At 39.5% G+C, this 20,335-nt stretch overlaps 1 protein-coding gene across 5 annotated transcripts in view; it reads right to left on the bottom strand.

Moving 5' to 3' along the window:
* Positions 1-10,811: 10,811 nt before the first annotated feature.
* Positions 10,812-20,335, bottom strand: part of LOC126088602 (probable ATP-dependent RNA helicase DHX35) — a 221,854-nt gene continuing 212,330 nt past the window's right edge. For 3 of the 5 annotated variants that reach the window (XM_049906806.1, XM_049906809.1, XM_049906807.1), the window contains one exon: positions 10,815-14,810. In XM_049906806.1, coding sequence (XP_049762763.1) covers positions 14,684-14,810 — 127 coding nt within the window. In that variant the 3' untranslated portion in view covers positions 10,815-14,683. Of the gene's footprint in view, positions 14,811-20,335 lie in introns of all 5 variants that reach the window. The other 2 variants (XM_049906810.1, XM_049906808.1) reach the window with 2 other exon arrangements.

Here is a 20,335-nt window from a genome sequence, read left to right as displayed (position 1 = left end):
ATGCAATTCTACAAGCATGTTGGCTCCAGAATTGTAGACTTGCATCATAGGATTGGGAGCATAGGGTTGGGAGCTGTCAGAATCCACTTAATAGATCATGGGTATATTACATTCAGTGGGTGGATAACTGTTACAGCTTGGGCAGTGAATGTAGTCTTGAAGCTGACAGTGAAATGAAGAGAACTGTCTAGTTTAAGAACCACTATGACGTCGCATGACAAGAGACTTGACAGAATTCAGTGCAAAACACCCCCATGAGGATATCGAATTTGATTTATACAGACTCCCTGTCGACCTCCACTGGTGGTGAGGGCTTAAATGTATAAACAATGATTGGTGAATATGAGATCACAGTGTTGTACATGTAACTGAAAAGAAAGTAATGAACATGGTCAAATTACAGGAAATGAATGATACGCTAAAAAAATAAAAATATGAATGGTATACAACAAGCTGTGCCAAAATTCATTGATTAAATAAGTCCGACTTCCCTGTGAAAATGCCAGCTGTTTGTTACAACATAGCAAGCAACTCAATATTTTATAGTAGAAACCATGAATCAATATCTCCTTGTCTTTATTCATCTTACTGATCACAAATGTCTTATTATTCTCTAATGTCGAACAAAATATTTCCATCAAATCAATAAGCTTTTCCATTTGTACCCAAAACTTGTTTCTCTCGCAGTCTTCCTGCAAAAGCTTAAAATGAAGTCCCTTTCTATGTGGTAATATACATATTACTGTAGCTGGCTCCTAACCAAGTCACTCTACCCATCAACATTGCCCCTGGGTACTGAGGGTTGTCTAGTGACTAGTTACGAAACTACTGTGTTGTTGAAGCTATTTTCTGCTTTTGTGTTACGTTTTACTATCAAACCATGTGTGACAAGTGTGGTGGTTGCCGTAGAAATTTGAAAGAGGTGGTGTCCTGTATAGACTGTAGGTTGTAGTTTCATTGGGGTGAGTGCAGCGGAGAGGAAACGAGGGTAGATAATGATGCTCTTCCATGGCAGTGTAGGTTATGTAGAAAGAACAGAAAAATCGCAGAACAAGAGGCAAAGATTTGTGCCCTTAAGGCTGAATTAGAAATCACGAATTTGGAATTATGTAAGCTAAGGGAGGAAAAGGACTCTGGGTGTTGAGAAAAGGTAGCAAGCAAAGAGCGAAAAAGGGAAACAATTGATAAAGCTTCTGAAATTCAGTTAGCAAATCAGTTTGGCTTTCTATCTGAAGTAGTGAAGGAAGGGCCTCACTCAAATGTAGTTGAAAGTAGATTGAAGCAGAATACTAGCTTAAAGAAAAAAGACAGGTCGGGATCAAACCAGAATAGGAAAAGAAGAATTCTGCTCGTAGGTAGCAGTCATGGGAGGGGTGTGGGCCAACAGCTTCAGGAGAAATTAGGGACAGAGTACCAGGTCACAAGTTTTGTGAAACCAAGTGCTAGCCTTAGCACAGGTGACAGGAAGCTTAGGTCAGCTGTGCAAGGACTTTAAGAAGGAAGATCACGTAATTATAATTGGGGGAGCAGGAAACAGCCTGGCTATGAATCCAAGATATAGTATTAGGAGTGACCTAGATAAAACTGGAGCAGAAACTGGGCACACGAATGTGAGGTTTGTGGAGGTCTTTCAGCACCATGATCAGCCCTGGGTGAACACTGCTGTAAGGCATGTTAACACTGAGCTGAACGGGATGCTCCAGACACCAGCAAAGTCTCACATGAGTGTTGTTCCAGTTGATGCTATTGGTAGGTGGGGTTACACTACACATGGCCTGCACCTTAATAGGAAGGGGAAAAATAAGTTAGCTTCTCTATTAGCAGATACTGTAAGCGGGCCACAGTCACACAAGGGGTGATCCCTGTGGTTATTGGGACCAGGCAGACAGGTTGTTTAGGTTAAAGCCAAATTCCAGACAGACAACAACCAACGAAAATAGAAGAAAAGAAACTTCATGCACAGCAAATTGGGATAAAGCTAAGGGTGGTATCAACTTACTTCACCAAAATATCAGGGGAATAAAAAATAAATTAGATGAGCTGATAATGTGTTCAGATGATCTCAAAAATAAGAATGAATATAATAGAGGGAAACATTCCACGTGGGAAAAATATATGTAAAAAGAAAGATGATGAGACTTACCAAACAAAGGCGCTGGCAGGTCGATAGATACACAAACAAACACAAACATACACACAAAATTCTAGCTTTCGCAACCAACGGTTGCCTCGTCAGGAAAGAGGGAAGGAGAGGGAAAGACAAAAGGATATGGGTTTTAAGGGAGAGGGTAAGGAGTCATTCCAATCCCGGGAACGGAAAGACTTACCTTAGGAGGAAAAAAGGACAGGTATACACTCGCACACACACACATATCCATCCGCATATACACAGACACAAGCAGACATTTGTAAAGACTGCTTGTAAAGTCTGCTTGTGTCTGTGTATATGCGGATGGATATGTGTGTGTGTGCGAGTGTATACCTGTCCTTTTTTCCTCCTAAGGTAAGTCTTTCCGTTCCCGGGATTGGAATGACTCCTTACCCTCTCCCTTAAAACCCATATCCTTTTGTCTTTCCCTCTCCTTCCCTCTTTCCTGACGAGGCAACCGTTGGTTGCGAAAGCTAGAATTTTGTGTGTATGTTTGTGTTTGTTTGTGTATCTATCGACCTGCCAGCACCTTTGTTTGGTAAGTCTCATCATCTTTCTTTTTACATACAAAAATAAGAATGAGATTGATATACTTTGTCTGTCTGAGCACCATGTAACTGTGGACATGGAAAATGTAGGTATAAATGGGTATAATTTAGCATCTTACACTTATAGATCTAGTATGGATAAAGGAGGAGTTGCCATTTTCATAAAACAAGGGTATAAATACAGAACTGTTGAAGTAAGCAAATTTTGTGTTGATCAGCACTTTGAGGTTTGTGCATGTGAACTTCAGCTAGATAATGTTGTGTCGATACTAGTAACAGTGTACAGGTCTCCAGTAGGAGATTGGGAGCTATTCATAAAAAAAGTTTGACTCCCTATTATGCTGTCTGTCAGATAAAAAGAAGAAGTTATTAATGTGTGGTGATTTCAATGTTAACTTTCTAAGCAACTGTCATAGGAAAAGTGAACTAGAAGTGTTGTTAACAACATATAACTTAGAATCAAAAATCAATTTCCCTACACATATAGCTCAAGACAGTAGTACTCTAATAGATAATGTATCTGTACAGCAAGAGGATGTAGAACAAACACATGCTTTCCCTGTGGTAAATGAATTATCTGACCATGATACACAACTGATTCACTTACAAAACCTAACAGGGTGTACACTTCAGAAACCATCAAGTAAAAGATCACTTCAGAGAAAGTTTCGGAAATGTAAACTGGGAAGATGTATATAATGAGCCAAATGCTAATGATAAATGCAGCATATTTCTTGATAAATTTATATCAATTTTTGAACATTGTTTTCCAAAGAAAATTACTAAATGTAACACCACAAACTATTCAAAGAAACCTTGGATTACTACAGGTATTAAAGTGTCTTCAGAAAGAAAAAGAAAACTGTATAAGTCAGCAAGAACTAGCAAAGATCCAGAAGTAGTTTTACACTATAAAAATTATTGTAACATACTGAGAAAACTTGTAAGGAAATCAAGAAATACGTAAGTTAGTGAAGAAATTAACAACTCCAGCAATAAAATCAAATCAATATGGAATGTTGTTAGAAGGGAGACAGGAAAAGTAACCACTGGGGTAGGTAGTATTACTGTTAAAGAGAATGAGACCACCTTAACCAACAGTACACAGGTAGCCAATGTATTTAACAATCACTTCTTATGTGTAGGAGAAAAAATCGGTGAGAAGAGTTCAAAAGAAAAAGCCAGGCAGTACATGGAAGAGTCTGTTTTGAAAAATTTTAGTCAAATTAAGTTACATCTAACAACCTCTTGTGAAATAAGGAAAATTATTAAATCTTTGAAAAATAAATGTTCTGTTGGAGTAGATGACATCTCTAACAAGTTATTAAAACAATGTGGAGCAATTACAGCTGATGCTTTGAGTCACATATGTAATGCATCACTGACTCAGGGTATTTCTCCAGACAGGCTAAAATATGCCATTGTCAGGTCTCTCTACAAAAAGAAGGAAACCACAGATGTCAATAATTACCAGCCAGTATCCTTGCTTACAGCATTTTCAAAAATCTTTGAGAAAGTAATGTACTCAAGAGTGGTTAGCCACCTCAACAGTAATGGGAGACATAGTAAATCACAGTTCGGATTTCAGAAATGCTGTTCCACTGAGACAGCAATATACTATTTCACTGTCCAAATAATAGTGTTTTTAAATAGTAAAATGTCACCAGTAGGAATATTCTGTGACTTATCCAAAGCATTTTATTGTGTGAACCATGACATTATGTTAGAGAAATTAAATTGTATGGTATAAATGGAACAGCATATGAGTGGTTTAAGTCATATCTACAGAACAGGAAGCAAAAAGTCTCTTTATATGCTTCGGATGACCTCCTTTCTTACGTCAAACAAGATGCTGAACTAACACTATTTGCTGATGATAAAAGCATAATTATTAATCCAGTAAAAGAAAATCCGATAGCAAATGATACAAATAAGGTCTTTGGAAAAGTTATTAATTGGTTTTCTGTGAATGGGCTTGCTCTGAACTTTGAAAACACATAGTGCATCCAATTTTCTGGTGCAAAAAGTATAATTCCTTCAATAAACATAACACATCAAAAGAAGTCAGTAGCCATGGTACAGCACACTAAGTTTTTGGGTGTACATATAAATGAGAATCTTAATTAGAAAGTTCATAGTTTGGATCTCCTAAAGCGACTAGATTCAGCAACTTCTACAATCAGAATAATTGCCAATTTTGAGGATGCAGAAATTAGTAAGCTAACATACTTTGCATACATCCACTCTCTGATGTCATACGGAATAATATTCTGGGGCAACTCAACATTTAGGCAAAAGGTATTCACTGCCCAAAAGAAAGTAGTTAGAATAATGTGTGGGGTTCATAGTCACACATCTTGTAGGCATCTATTTAAAAGGTTAGGAATTCTTACAACTGTTTCACAGTACATTTACTCAGTAAAGAAATTTTTTCTCAACAACATGGACCAGTTTAAAATCAACAGCAACATTCATGATTACAATATCAGAAAAAAGAAAGACCTACACTATCCTTTACTTAACCTATCTTTGGCACAGAAAGGGGTAAAATATGCAGCTATAAAACTTTTTGATAAATTACCAGATGAAATAAAATCTCTGACAGACAGCAGTAATAGTTTCAAAAACAAATTGAAATCATACCTCCTTGATAACTCCTTCTATACCATAGATGAATTTTTGAATATGAGTAAATAAATCTGGAGATATAACATATGCATTTTGTGCCATTTAAGGGAATGGGATGGATAATAGAAATATTTAGGTATAACACAGGGGAAAAAAACCTTGTTTCCTGTGCGCATTTCTTATGCATTTGACACATTCCACATCATAACGGTTTTCTGTGCAATTGATCAACGAAACACGTAACTAGCTAACTAACTAGCTGCAGGTGTTTCCTTGCCAGAGATCCAGGTTCCTACCAAGATACCCGTACACGCCAATAGTGGTCAATGACTGTGGAACTATTTTCATCATCTGCAGTCACATGCCTACACATATCTTCATGCACACCACCCATGGTGGGCCGGTGATCAGTCATCTGACTATGCAAATCAATCTGCCTACTTTTATAGGCTGTGCTGTGGCCACCAGCAGGCAGACGGTTCTACCACTATGGGCAATTATGCTGGATGCTTGTGGCTCACCACTCAGAGCCTTATCATCCATTTCGGCAGCCTGTCAGTATTGCCAGATTCCTGAGGACCCATCCACTCCTGCTTGGGCTGTCACTCCAATCTCGTCACTAGCTCCTCGACTCTATGCCACCACACACTGTCATCACCATTGCATCCTGGGTGGCACTGCTGGTCAAGTGACACATCACAGCTGCTGCTGACACCTGACAATGCTATCATTGCCCAGAGCAACATTGCTGTTGCCAGCCCATTGACATCACCGACTCCCAGATGATTGTTGATTGAGTGCAGACTCACCAGTGGCCACTGCTCATGCCTGTGGTGGTGTGGCTGTCAACTGGGATCCCTTGTGCCTCGCTTTTCATCATCACCGCCCACCTCGCAGAACTATCATCATCCAACCAGCAGCCATCGTTGGATGAGCCATGCTGCCACTCGTTGCTAATGCCTGGCATCCTGGAACTGGCATCACCCTTGAGGCTGCACCTGGTAGCTTGTCCACCCATGGACTAAGGATGGCAAAGGATGGCTCAGATCTGCCCCAGCACCCCAGTGTTGGCAGCATGACTGTCGACCCTAAGCACATTGCCACATCTGCTACCACTGTCCCAAGCACTTGCTCACATGCATAAGCTGGTGACAAGGCAGTTGCAGTGCCTCCTTGTTCATTTGCCTCTACACTACTGGCCATTAAAATTGTTACATCAAGAAGAAATGCAGATGATACACGGGTATTCATTGGACAAATATATTATGCTAGAACTGACATGTGATTACATTTTCACGCAATTTGGGTGCATAGATCCTGATAAATCAGTACCCAGAACAACCACCTCTAGCTGTAATAACGGCCTTGATACGCCTGGGCATTCAGTCAAACAGAGCTTGGATGGCGTGTACAGGTACACCTGCCAAGGCAGCTTTAACACGATACCACAGTTCATCAAGAGTAGTGACTGGCGTATTGTGACGAGCCAGTTGCTCGGTCACCATTGACCAGACATTTTCAATTGGTGAGAGATCTGGAGAATGTGCTGGCCAGGGCAGCAGTCGAACATTTTCTGTATCCAGGAAGGCCTGTACAGGACCTGCAACATGCGGTCGTGCATTACCCTGTTGAAATGTAGGGTATCGCAGGGATCAAATGAAGGGTAGAGCCATGGGTCGTAACACATCTGAAATGTAATGTCCACTGTTCAAAGTGCCGTCAATGCGAACAAGAGGTGACCGAGACGTGTAACCAATGGCACCCCATACCATCACGCCGGGTGGTGATGAATACACGCTTCCAATGTGCGTTCACCGCAATGTCACCAAACACGGATGCGACCATCATGCTGCTGTAAACAGAACCTGGATTCATCCGAAAAAATGACGTTTTGCCATTCGTGCACCCAGGTTCGTCATTGAGTACACCATCGCAGGCGCTCCTGTCTGTGATGCAGTGTCAAGGGTAACCGCAGCCATGGTCTCCGAGCTGATAGTCCACGCTGCTGCAAACGTTGTTGAACTGTTCGTGCAGATGGTTGTTGTCTTGCAAACGTCCCCATCTGTTGACTCAGGGATCGAGACGTGGCTGCACGATCTGTTACAGCCATGCGGATAAGATACCTGTCATCTCGACTGCTAGTGATACGAGGCCATTGGGATCCAGCAGGCGTTCCGTATTACCCTCCTGAAACCACCGATTCCATATTCTGCTAACAGTCATTGGATCTCGACCAATGCGAGCAGCAATGTCGGGATATGATAACCCGCAATCACGATAGGCTACAATCCGACCTTTATCAAAGTCAGAAACATGATGATACGCATTTCTCCTCCTTACATGAGGCATCACAACAACGTTGCAATGCCGGTCAACTGCTGTTTGTGTTTGAGAAATCGGATGGAAACTTTCCTCATGTCAGCACATTGTAGGTGTCGCCACCGGCGCAAACCTTGTGTGAATGCTCTGAAAACCTAATCATTTGCATATCACAGCATCTTCTTCCTGTCAGTTAAATTTCGCGTCTGTAGCATGTTTTCTTCATGGTGTAGCAATTTTAGTGGCCAGTAGTGTACATTAGCCTTCAGTGGTCAAGCCCATACCTCCCATTTGCAGCAAAGATCCAGCCAGCCTTATCAGATGTGTCTGGCTGCAGCTGATGACTGAAACCTCCCTCCAGTCACCTGCTGCTGACCCTTCGACTTCTGCTCACCTTGTCCTGTGTGACAGATGGATGGCATTGTTTGAGCTCCTGCCTGCCATCAATCACTGACACTCTGCTGGTGCTGCCTCACATCAATCCATATGGCACTCTTGCATGCCTTTTGCGTCATTTCAATATTTCCATGTCATAACCTGTTGTCCGCATATCGGGCTTATTGAATGTTTCTGGCCCATGCATGTCTTCTGGGTACCTAGTCTTTCTTTCCCTGTGGTACTGCTTATTCATGATATTGTTCTTTCTCTGCTCTTCTGCTTGTAGCAGTCCCAGCAAAATTTTGCCACCACTTTGGGCCTCCCTCCAAGCCTCCCTGTTTTTGCTTGTGTGTCCTTCCACATGCCATGTGTTCTGGACAGCAGTTGCATCTTGGACAGCCATTGTTGGTGAAGCCTTCACTCCCCAGCCCATACTTTGCTTTTGGTGTTCCTAGTGTGCCCTCTGTCCAGAACCCCTTCTATGCCCTCTGAGCAGTCCCGTTCCCTCTCTTCCCTCTTCATTTCCCCTGAGTTGGCCCTGCCATCTCCTCCTAAAGGGTGTGAGGTACTGGAGCTGGCCCCAACATTACCCCCACGTTTTTTGGATTGTCTACTGGCACGGCTGCAAGTGTTTCATCGCCAAAGGTGTCAGTTTCCAGTAAGCTGCATGCATACTGCTGGTGTAGTGGCATAGTAATCACAGAACTATTTCCTTCATCCACGACTAAGTGACTACACATACAAAGCATTTCAGAAAGTAAGTGTACTGTGGGCCATAATGGGCTGCAGCTGAGCAGCATGAATCCTCTGACCAGAGCAATCATCACAGGATAATGGTAGTATGTAAACTAGCTGAGCAGCACGAATCCTCTGACCAGAGCAATCATCACAGGATCATGGTAGTATGTAAACTAATGTTTTAGTGTCCAGTTATGTGAAAGATGTTGGCAAGAAACCCCATCAAGTGCAAGCCACATACTGTAATCCGCTTCCTATTTGCAGAAGGAGTAACACCTACTGAATCTTTTTCTCAAATTAAAATGGTTTACATTGAGGTGCTATCAACAGAACGAATGTGTTTAAGTGGTGCATGGAGTTTAGTGGAGGCAGAACAAATGTTCATGATGAACAGACGCATGGAAGACCTCCCAATTTGACTCATGAGTGGTGCAAAAAATCAAAGAAACTGTTTGTGTAGACCACTGATTGGCAGTTGATGAAATTTATGCGATGTTTTCACAAATCTCCAGAACCCTCTTATGTGACACACTCACAGAAATGCTGGGATACCGAAAAGTGTGTGCAAGATGGGTCCCAAAACAACTGACAGATCAGCATAAGAAAAATTTGGTCGATAGCACCTGCACGTTTTTTGAGCAACTTGAATTTGAAGGTGAGAATTTTCTGAGCTCTACTGTGACTGGAGATGAAATGTGGGTGGCTCATTAGATGCCTGAGCCAAAAAGCCAGTCATGACAGTGGCATCACACCAATTCCCCACCTGTCCAAAAATTCAAAACCACAATTTTGGTCAAAAAATCATGGCTCCATTGTTTTGGGACTGAAAAGGCATAATTTTGGTCAAATTTCTGCCTCATGGGGAGACCATTACTGTGATACCCTAAAGAAACTCAACAGGAGCAATCAGAACATCAGGAGGGGAATCTCAAAACATCAAGAGGGGAATACTGATGAGAGGAGTGTGCTTGTTGCATGACAATGCTCATTCTCACCAGCCTTACCCACCATGGCACTCTTGCACTAATTTGGCTGGGATGTTTTGAACCAGACCCCCATATTTTCCTGACTCAGTAACTTCATATTATCATCTTTTCACCTCCCTTTAAGGCATGCATGAGACGAATTAAATTTTAAACCTACAAGAAGGTGCAGGAAGACATTCTGAAGTGGGGAAAGGAGCTGGCAGAAGAGTTCTTCGAAGATGGCATAAAGGAGCCTGTGCCATGGCTCCCCACTTGCATTGAGCCTATAACAAGTCACCTGTGTGTGTGTGTGTGTGTGTGTGTGTGTGTGTGTGTGTGTAACATTCCACATGGGAAAAATATATCTAAAAACAAAGATGCTGTAACTTACCAAACGAAAGCATTGGTATGTTGATAGAGACAATAAAAAACACACAAGCACGCACACAAATTTCAAGCTTTTGCAACCCAAGGCTGCTTCATCAGAAAAGAGGGAAGGAGAGGGAAAGACGAAAGGATGTGGGTTTTAAGGGAGAGGGTAAGGAGTCATTCCAATCCCGGGAGCAGAAAGACTTACCTTAGGGGGAAAAAACGAGGAAAAAAGGACAGGTATACACTCGCGCGCACACACACACACACACACACACACACACACACACACACACACACACACACACACACACATATCAATCCGCAAATATACCTGTCCTTTTTTCACCCTAAGGTAAGTCTTTTCACTCCCAGGATTGGAATGACTCCTTACCCTCTCCCTTAAAACTCACATCCTTTCGTCTTTCCCTCTCCTCCCCTCTTTCCTGATGAAGCAACCTTGGGTTGCGAAAGCTTCAAATTGGTGTGTGTGCTTGTGTGTTTTTTATTGTCTCTATCAACATACCAACACTTTCATTTGGTAAGTTATACCATGTATGCTATCGATTCTTGCATAGGTTAAAATTATCTCAGCTGTTTCACTAAAAGAATTCATATGATTTTGTATAAGGTATATTATATTTCAGGCTAAGATGTCTAAAAAAAAGAAATTAATGTGTTACAATCAATATGTTCTAACAGTTAAAATTACACTTCTTTTAAAAATAATTGAAATTATGAAATTTCTGGCATACTTTAAATTCATATTATTAATTGCACAATCTAACACTAATTATCAAATTTATTTCTGGATTTATATATAAAATAATGATATAATTTGGTAAAGATTCTTCTCTTGTCGAGAAAGTTTGCAAACTCTTTTGCTTTGTAAACTCTTTTGAATAATTTGAGCACCACAGAATTTAATGAGTGGCGGGTATGCATCTGATGGAAACGCACGTATTTTGATAATCTTGCCTCTAATAATGTAATTTGTGGTGTGACGAAAATTGAGATTGTGAAGACAGTGTGGTATAGAATAATGGGATAAAATAAAAGGTATTTATAGCAACAGGCAAATCTTCATCATTTATTTAGTGCAACAAGAACCCGTAAGGTCAAATCAGAATTTTCAGCAGCAAGAATGTACTCCGAGACATAATAAGATTTTGAGCCACCACCACCAACAACAATGAGGAGATAATCAAGATAAGTAAAAAAGTTCTTCTTATGTAATCTTACTCCTCTCGAAGTTTTCAAAATTTGTGCAAAGAATGAGAACTTTAATAGTGATGTGTAGGAGGATAAGATTACAAACCAGATGGTGATTACGTGGAAAAACAGGCAACAAGTGTATTAACAATATTCTGTAATCTTTTTCAAATACATTTCTTCTAAAAAAAATATAAAAATCTGGTAAACTTACTTTCTGAAAACGCCTCCTATCTGCGCGCACCATCTGTGGTGCCACCAACTACATGCATATCAGGCAGCCTGCCTTTATACGCTGTACTAAGGCCAAAAGTAGACAGATGGTTCTCCTACTTATGGCAATTTCACTGGTTGCTTGTGACCCACCAGTCAGAGTCTCACTGTCCATCTAGCCAGCCCACTGGTATCCTCAGGGACCACCGCTGCCCCCATTCGTCTCCAATGCCTGCCGGATTCATTGCCACCTCCTCAGCTCTACACCAGCACAATCTGTCAGCATCATCACATCCGAAGTGACCACACTGGTAGATTGTTGTCTCACAGCTACCTCCAATGCCTGCAGACACTGCCATCACCCAGAAAAACATCACCCTTGCCAACTCATTGGCCTTGCTGTGTCCCAGGTGGTGAATGCCGATTGAGTGCTGCCTCACCAATGGCTAGTGATGCTGGCTTATCGGGCTACTGATGCTGTTAGTCTCACTGGGCGCCAGTTGCACCTCTCTCACCCCAGTGTCAATCACCAGGCATCTGTCACACCCTCCCACGCATCACCTTGTGCCAGCCATGTGCTGGCCACATCTCCATGCCAGGTCAAGACCAGATTGGAAAGAGCACCTTACATCATGTTGTTATTAACCTTGTGCAGTAAACTGTTGCAGACATAACTGGGAATGCTATTTCTTCCTGTGTCCTTGCCACCAAGTAAGGACACAAAACATATTATTAACTAGCGAAAACAAAGTAAAACATCTTGAAAGTATTGAGGTTCATACCACTGGCAGAGCATGTGCTTTGTTCTTCTATGGTAATCAGAGGAATTCATACCTGACATCTAGCAGCTGGGAGCGTAAGTAGGGTGTCACAGAAATTTATTTGCTGGATAATGCAGTCACTTGGAGGAATAAATGTACACAACTGGTAACACCATGCTCTGCAGTAAGTTTCCTCATAGCTGGCTAGGTCAGAGGAAGGCAGGAGATACCACCTACAGTGGAACTTTGTCTCATAAAGAATTGTGCTGCTCGACCTATCAATCGGGTTTAGCACAACTTTACAGTTTTTTATCTATGAAAACGTGAAAGAATATTGCATGAGGTATAACGTTTGCTATAAGTGAATGTCAAGAATTCACCATTAAAGAATTCCATACTTTCATTTTGAACTTGTAAAGGTACAAGGACAGTTTGAAAAGTTCTCAGTCTCATTATCATAGGTCAGTGCTAGCGCAACGAGTTGTTCAGTTGATATTCATTGGATTGCTGTCTCTTGCAAGAGAGCTGTGGTGGTGATGTGGCTTTGCTGTTATTCCTGCATATTGATTTGCGAAGATGGAAAAAATTGAGATTCGAGCAGTGGTGAAGTTCTTCGTAAGCAAAGGTATGAAAGCAAAGGACATTCATGCCGATTTCCATAATACACTAGGGGACTCTGTTCCGTCATATTCAACTCTTGCCAAGTGGAAAAATGAATTTAAATTTGGTAGAGAGAGCTTAGATGATGATCTGCACAGTGGTCGGCCAAGACATGTCACTACTCCAGAAATCATTGCAAAAGTGCACAAAATGGTCATGGAGGATCACCAATTAAAAGTGCCTGAAATTTCTCATGCTTGCCAGATGCCGTCTAAAAAGTGTATCACATTTTAACTGAAGAATTAGAAATGAAAAAATTATCTGCAAGATAGGTGCCACAACTCTTGAGCTGGATCAAAAACGCATGAGAATGGATGTATCAGAACAATGTTTGGCCCGTTTTAGAAAAACGAACAAGATTTTTTGTGCCGGTTTGTGACCACAGATGAAACTTGGGTGCACTACTATACCCCAGAGGCAAAACAACACTCAAAGTAGTAGAAACATACTGATTCTCCACCACCAAAGAAAGCCAAGACAATGCCTTTGGTAGGAAAGGTTATGGTATCAATGTTCTGGGATGTGAAGGGGATTCTGTTTGTAGATTATATCCCCACTGGGGAAACAATTACTGGAGAATACTATGCTAACCTCCTGGTCAAATTGCAACAAAATATATGCGAAGAAAGGCCACATTTAGCAGGGAAGAAAGTCATCTTCCATCAAGACAATGCACACCCACACACGTCATCGCCCTGGCAAAATTACACGAACTATGGTATGAATTGTTGCCACACCCACCTTATTCACCTTATATGGCTCTGTCAGATTTCCATCTCTTCCCAAAACTGAAAATTTTTCTTGGTGGGCAAAGAGTCACTTCAAACGAAGAATTGTTGGCAGGAATTGACAACTATTTTGCAGGCCTGGAGGAAACTCATTTTCGAGATGGGATCAAGGCACTGGAATTTCATTGGACCAGTGCATTAATCTACAAGGAGACTACATTGAAAAATAAAAAAAGGTTTCAGTGATGTAAGTACTTCTTTTCTACTCCATTCCGAGAACTTTTCAAAGCACCCTCGTAGGTTGTCTTTATCTCCTGCATCAGACACAGCGTTTCAAACAAACCTGTAATTTCTGAAGTTGTAGCAAAATGTGTAGTTACAATAAATTTACAGTTCAAATCATAATAAAATACCCATTGTTTTAATTTCAGTCTTCTTGTGCCTGGAACTTTCTTACATTTATAATTTTTGTCTGAAATATTATTGTTGTAAATCACTCTGATACCTCACACATACAAATTTAAATGCAATTTACATAATGGAATATGATATGTCTACTGCTCCAACACACACATTACAGCAATTTACTGACATACAAAATTTAATGACGTGAACAATGAAAACTTGTTTTTACACAAGGTTCCTTCCTTAGTAATAGATTACATTGTGTGCCAGACCACAAGCAAATGCAGGTTTCTGCTTTTCATTGGTAGCTACCTGAACTGTCCACAGGAGCTTGAGGAACACACTCTAAAAGTCATTCTGTTTTTATTAATCTCTTATTTTTACATGCTTCCAATAACTTCTCCTCTAATTTCTGCAGACTAGGTGGACTCCCCAGTTCAAGTATGGTCTAGGTGACAGCTTTAATGTAACATAAAATTTCATTTTATACCTGCCACTACTGCAGAAAGAGACAGATCTTTCATTACAAGATCTAATCACATGTACTGCAAACACAGAGCCTTTGAAGTCTTACAAAATTAAGTACTTAGTCAGATTGCAATTAAAATGATTAGTAATCTTTATCAACTGTTTTCTGGTAGAAGTGAGGAGCTAGTTCTTCGAGCCATGAAGGCTCAATAACAGTCAGATCCCTCATGTATGCTTCATTCGTGTAAAGAATTTCACAGTATAATAACCTGGAATAAAAGACAATAAAATATAAGACATGTGAAAAAGTACATAAAGAAAATGTTGCTAAATAACAAAACATTAAATGAATGTTTAATAGATTTTTTCATTAATGAAATAAATTCACATTTAAATTAAAAGTCATATCTGTCCTTGCACCGATAGCAGCTCTATGGAATGACAAATTTTTTATACCACAAGGTATTCTAATGTCATTGGTAATGAATCTAGTACCAACAACAAAAGCTGTAGCAGTAGTAGTGGTAATACTAGAAACAGCAGCAACAACAACAGTGAAAGAAATAAGAAAGAAAGAAGTTATAGAATAGGATGTTGTGAAATACTACAATAACCAATTTTTACAAGAAATTATGACCTGATGAACTTAGAAAACACCAGCCAGTAAATTAAACATATCTTAATGAGCATTTTACTGTAACACCACAAACCATTCAGTACAACAACTGACCAAAGAAACAATTAGATGTTACACAGCCTACTAAAATAACTTAAGAGAGAGGACTACAATAACAAATCTGACTTATAGGATGTTAAATTATTATTTTGTCCAGCTTGTTTGTTGGAAATATGTCAATCTGCAACTGTTATCATCAATTTTATTAAGTAGCAGCTCAAATTGCATTAAAATATATGTATTCATATCACCAAGTTTGATCCCAAGACTATTATCAGTGTTCAGCCCTGAATATAAAAACAGACACGAGTCTTAAAATGAAGCATTAGCTGCTATACATAGTGTAATTATGAATAATGTTGCACAATAACCTATCATAAGTAAAATGTATATCCATACAAACAGAAGCCATGTCGTGAGGACTCAAGACACACTGGGGAATGAAAGTAGTTGTTGCACTTCTTGTTGTGATCTGCAGTCACAGAATAGTTTCATGCACCACTGAAAAATAGTCTAGCCCATGCAAGCCTCTATATCTCGTGCATAATTACTATGCTCAATGTACAGATGGAGTAACATCAGAGATAGGCTACAACTTCCCCCCCTCTTCTCAATTATAGCCTCAGTTTCATGTCCTTCGACTCATAACTACTGTTTAGTTTCTGTATAAGTTATAGATTGCCTTTTTCTCCCTGCATTTTATTCTTGCTATCTTCATAATCTCAAAGTGTGTATTACGGCCAACAGTATCAAAGGAAGTCTCTAAATCTACAAATACTGTAAATGTAGGTTTTCTTTTCTTCAGTCTCTCTTCCAAGGTAAGTTGTAGGGTCAGTATTGCCTCATTTGTTTCTACGTTTCTGCAGAACTGAATCTAATCTTACCTGAGGATGGCTTTTATAAGAGGGGAGGGGGTAACATAAAGAATCAGCAGAGTACGGGGGACTCAGGACTAGACACCAGCTGTGTACAATTAAATACAATGTTAGGTTTTTAAGACTGTTTTTGCAGAAAGAAAACATGACACTTTTTTTTTTTAATTTTGTGTAGATTTATCCTTAAACTGGTTCATCATACAAGTTTAGTGCCTTGTCCTGCAAATTTAATGTCAAATTAGTCTTTAAAACTGTTAATATTCTTGGTAAAATACCAACACATAACATTAAAACCGACATACAAAATATTGAGGCAGCAGATCCAGATAAACATCCAACATACTGAATGTGAACAATTTTGCATTGAACAACCACTAGTCAAAGATATGAACAATGCCAGAAGCATAAATGGAAAATGGTGCCCTTATGGACAGACTTAAAGAGATTGAAATCTATAATTATATAAAACAAATACCGTATTTACTCGAATCTAAGCCGCACTTTTTTTCCTGTTTTTGTAATCCAATAAACCGTCTGCCGCTACACAGGCATGCTTTGTTAGACACAAAGATAAATACTGGCGCCAAAACCTCTGCGTCAATAAATAAATTTTAAAAAAAAGGTGGAAGACGAGCTTTTTTTCTCCGTTCCGAGTTTCGACCATTTTCATACATTATCCAACGAAGTAAATACAAATTCCGTATTGTTCATCTTCGAATGTAGCAGAATTTCAATGAACTACGAAAATACGACTGGCAAGACTGTTTGGGATGTTTGTCAATATGGCCAACTCTACGTTCTGAATTTTTTCCTACCTGTGAGAAGAGGTGGTTGCTAATAGGAACCTGATGAAATGTGAATCACATGCACTATTCTCTTCACCATAAGAATAATACGAATATAAACATTTTGTCATGAATTCTTTCGTGTTTGCTGCTATCTCATTTAAATCCTGTCTGCCTAATAAACTACGAAACTAGAGTGAGACAACAGCAAACGCGGAAGAATATACGTATCGTGTCATGTGTATATTCGTATTATTTTTATGCCTAATAGTGATACAGTCAGAAATGAAGCTCGGCAACTGACTAGATTTTTAAATCTAAGATGACTAATTTCTGTGCAGAATTTGATGTACTAAAGAAGCGGCCGCAAATATTTTCAAACGGAGAAAAATTTTCGCCTAACTCTCATTCAGAACATGTTCTATCATACGCAGTCTATTATTTGGTTCTTGTTGATCATTATCAAAGAAAGCAGCAGTGTAAGTAAGAACAAATAGCAGTCTCTTGCCATTGTTTCGCTAATGAGACGATTCCTCTCTTTTTTTTTAATTGTAAGCGGTGGTAGCGCGCACAAAAGCAAGCCATGCCGCGAGCGGCGACAGGCCGTAAACACGCACTATCAGAATGCGACAAACAGTGCATGACACAGTAGAGTAATGCATTTTCAGCTTAGAGTGGCGTAAACACCGATAACAAAGAAAACGGCACTTATCAGATCAAAGCAAAATAAGCAATAGATTCAAACCAGACGAAGCACGTGAAAAAGGAAGGGTACCCGTAATACCGACGGAGCGTCTGACGCATAGCAATGGCTACCTGGTAAAGCTTAACTGCTAAGCTTACGACTCGAACCAAACTACTGCAGCTGTATCGTCATTCATTCGACCTAAATTGTGTCTCATATTACAATGGACCAACTTTGTTTCTATTTGGAGGTGCGGCCTAAAACTTTTCTCTTCCCTTGAATTTCGAGTCTCAAATTTCAGGTGCGGCTTAGATTCGGGAAATTTTTTTTTCCTTTATTTCGAGTCTCATTTTTCAGGTGCGGCTTAGATTCGAGTAAATACGGTATTCACTGAAAAGCAAAATCTGAAAGACATCAGATTTCTTAGCAGCTTCCAAGCCATATTTAATATTTTTTTATGTAAATGAATGTCTTTCTTTAGAATCTTTCGCCATATGTAATCTGACTGTAAATAGTGTCCTGTACCTACTTGCTTGTAAAAATCACGCCACACTATACTGTTTGGTAATCCTCCCTTGTATCCAGTAAATATGTTATTTGCTTGTGGACCTGTATCTGCTAGTTATTCGAGTTACTATACTGGTTACTTATTTGGTGATGTGCACTGAATATCATACACTACACATCACATGTACCTACTTTCATGCTAAAATCATTTAAAAAATTGTATCTGGATATGTAGAGTTGGCCATAAGTCAGTTTTCAAACTGCATTTGGTGCAAAAATACTACACAAATGGAAATGGAAAATTGTTATTAACACAGAAATACATGTTCAAAGTGGTTTCCATGCTGTTCTAAGCAAAATTTGCATTTTTTCAACACTGATTTGCAAATTTTGTTACAAATCTTAAGGGACTGTAGGTTTTCAAATTCTGATTGGAAAACCTATTTTTTTTTATTATACCGCAGATTCACTGCTTCAAATGCCCAACATGATTAATCTTGACGGAATAAACCTCATTTTGTTAGTATGCCCCACACTGAAAAATTAACGTGTGTGATATCTGAGGGTTGAGGAGTCAATTCAACAGTACCTTATCTGCCAATAATTTCATCAAAGTTTTCATTTAGAAAGGCTCTCATAATAACTTCATAAGGCAGGAGTGCTCCATGTTGTTGTCATATAAGCTTTTCCTTAACTGGTTGCAGATATTCAAAAGTGGACTATTTTCCAGTTGTCAAAAACTTCTTGAAGAAAATCCAAATGATTTACAGAACGCATAATCTTTAAAAAAAAAATAAGCACCAATTAGCCCACTGCTCATACACTCACATCAGGAGAATTTAACTCTATTACCGCCACATCATGGTGATTCATAGAATCCTAGTAAACCCTGGTGTGTCTGTTCACTGTGCTATTCACTTTAAAATTCATTTCATTGCTCCAAAGAATGCTTTTGTAAAACTTGGGATTGCCTCTTGTTGGTTGTGTACAACTCACACAATTTCATACGCCTGTACAGATCATCTTCATTTAGGCACTGAAGTAAATTAGGCCTATATGTATTGATTTCAGCTAAATTGAATCATTCATGCACTTTTTATTTCTATTCCATACACTCTGGCTGCTTTTCTATGGGATTTAGTCAATGACTGTAGAAAACATGTGATAACATTAAGGTTCTCTTCTGTAGTAACAGACTCTGGCCCATCTGAATGAGTAAGCTCCACAACCAATCCAGTTGCAAATACCTTGTTGAGATGGAAGTTGGATTTTGCAAAAACTTTCCACAAACAAATCAAAAACATCACTGCAATTATAGACATATTTCAACCATGTTTGTAGAACAAATACAAGCTGTTCTGTAGTTAACTTTCCAGTAATTGTTTCTCACATAACAACAAATAACATAATCCAAAACTGCTAGTGTCAACTGACCTATGGATACTTCGCACTAGTAACCTTCACAACTGACAACCACTACTCTAGGCAAATCAATCTCTAAGAGTTCTTAGTGACAACTTACTTATGGCCCACTCTGTTTATTACTGTACCAGCATTTGATTCAAAACATGGTTTACTGAATTTTATTTGTGCCCAACTTAGCCTCCACCCCCCCCCCCCCCCCTCCGCCTCCTCTGCTGCCTCTGTCTGTTAAAATTTTTCCCTATTATTATTTGACCAGATTCTAACACACTCCAACTCATTACATTATTTTTGTTGTGTAAGTTTTTAAATGTTTGTAAGGGTACATATTTTACTTATTATGAGCAACTCTCCACCTTTATTCATAATTATACTACAAATTTAGCTGCCAGCTAAAGAAGGATGAAGTACTTGATAATGATCTAAGGGCTGGAACCGATCATGTTAATAAATACGTATTCGTGTATTTTGTGCCCTTTAATAAAAATGACAATAACTTATATACACAGGCAGAAAAGAATCATAACACAAAAAATATTAATGTACAGTAATGAAATTCCAGGAATACATTTGTCTACACAACATATTTAAGCGATTAACATTGCAAGATCACAGGTTAGCGTAAGAATGAGATAACCCATTGCAAATGTGAAATGCTGGTACATTAATGACAGGTGTAACCATCAGAATGTTGCATGCAAACATGCATGAATTGTGTTGAGCAGGTCCTGGAAGCCAGTTTGTTGGATGGAGTTCCATGCCTGTTGCAGTTGGTCAGTCAATACAGTGAAAGTTAATGCTGTTTGTGGATGACTCTGGAGTAGTTGTGCGATGATGTCCCACA

The sequence above is a fragment of the Schistocerca cancellata genome, chromosome 6, assembly GCF_023864275.1.
Source record: "Schistocerca cancellata isolate TAMUIC-IGC-003103 chromosome 6, iqSchCanc2.1, whole genome shotgun sequence".
Lineage (NCBI taxonomy): Eukaryota > Metazoa > Arthropoda > Insecta > Orthoptera > Acrididae > Schistocerca > Schistocerca cancellata.
Note: the sequence above shows the minus strand (reverse complement) of the source record. Positions and strands in the feature narration are given on the sequence as shown.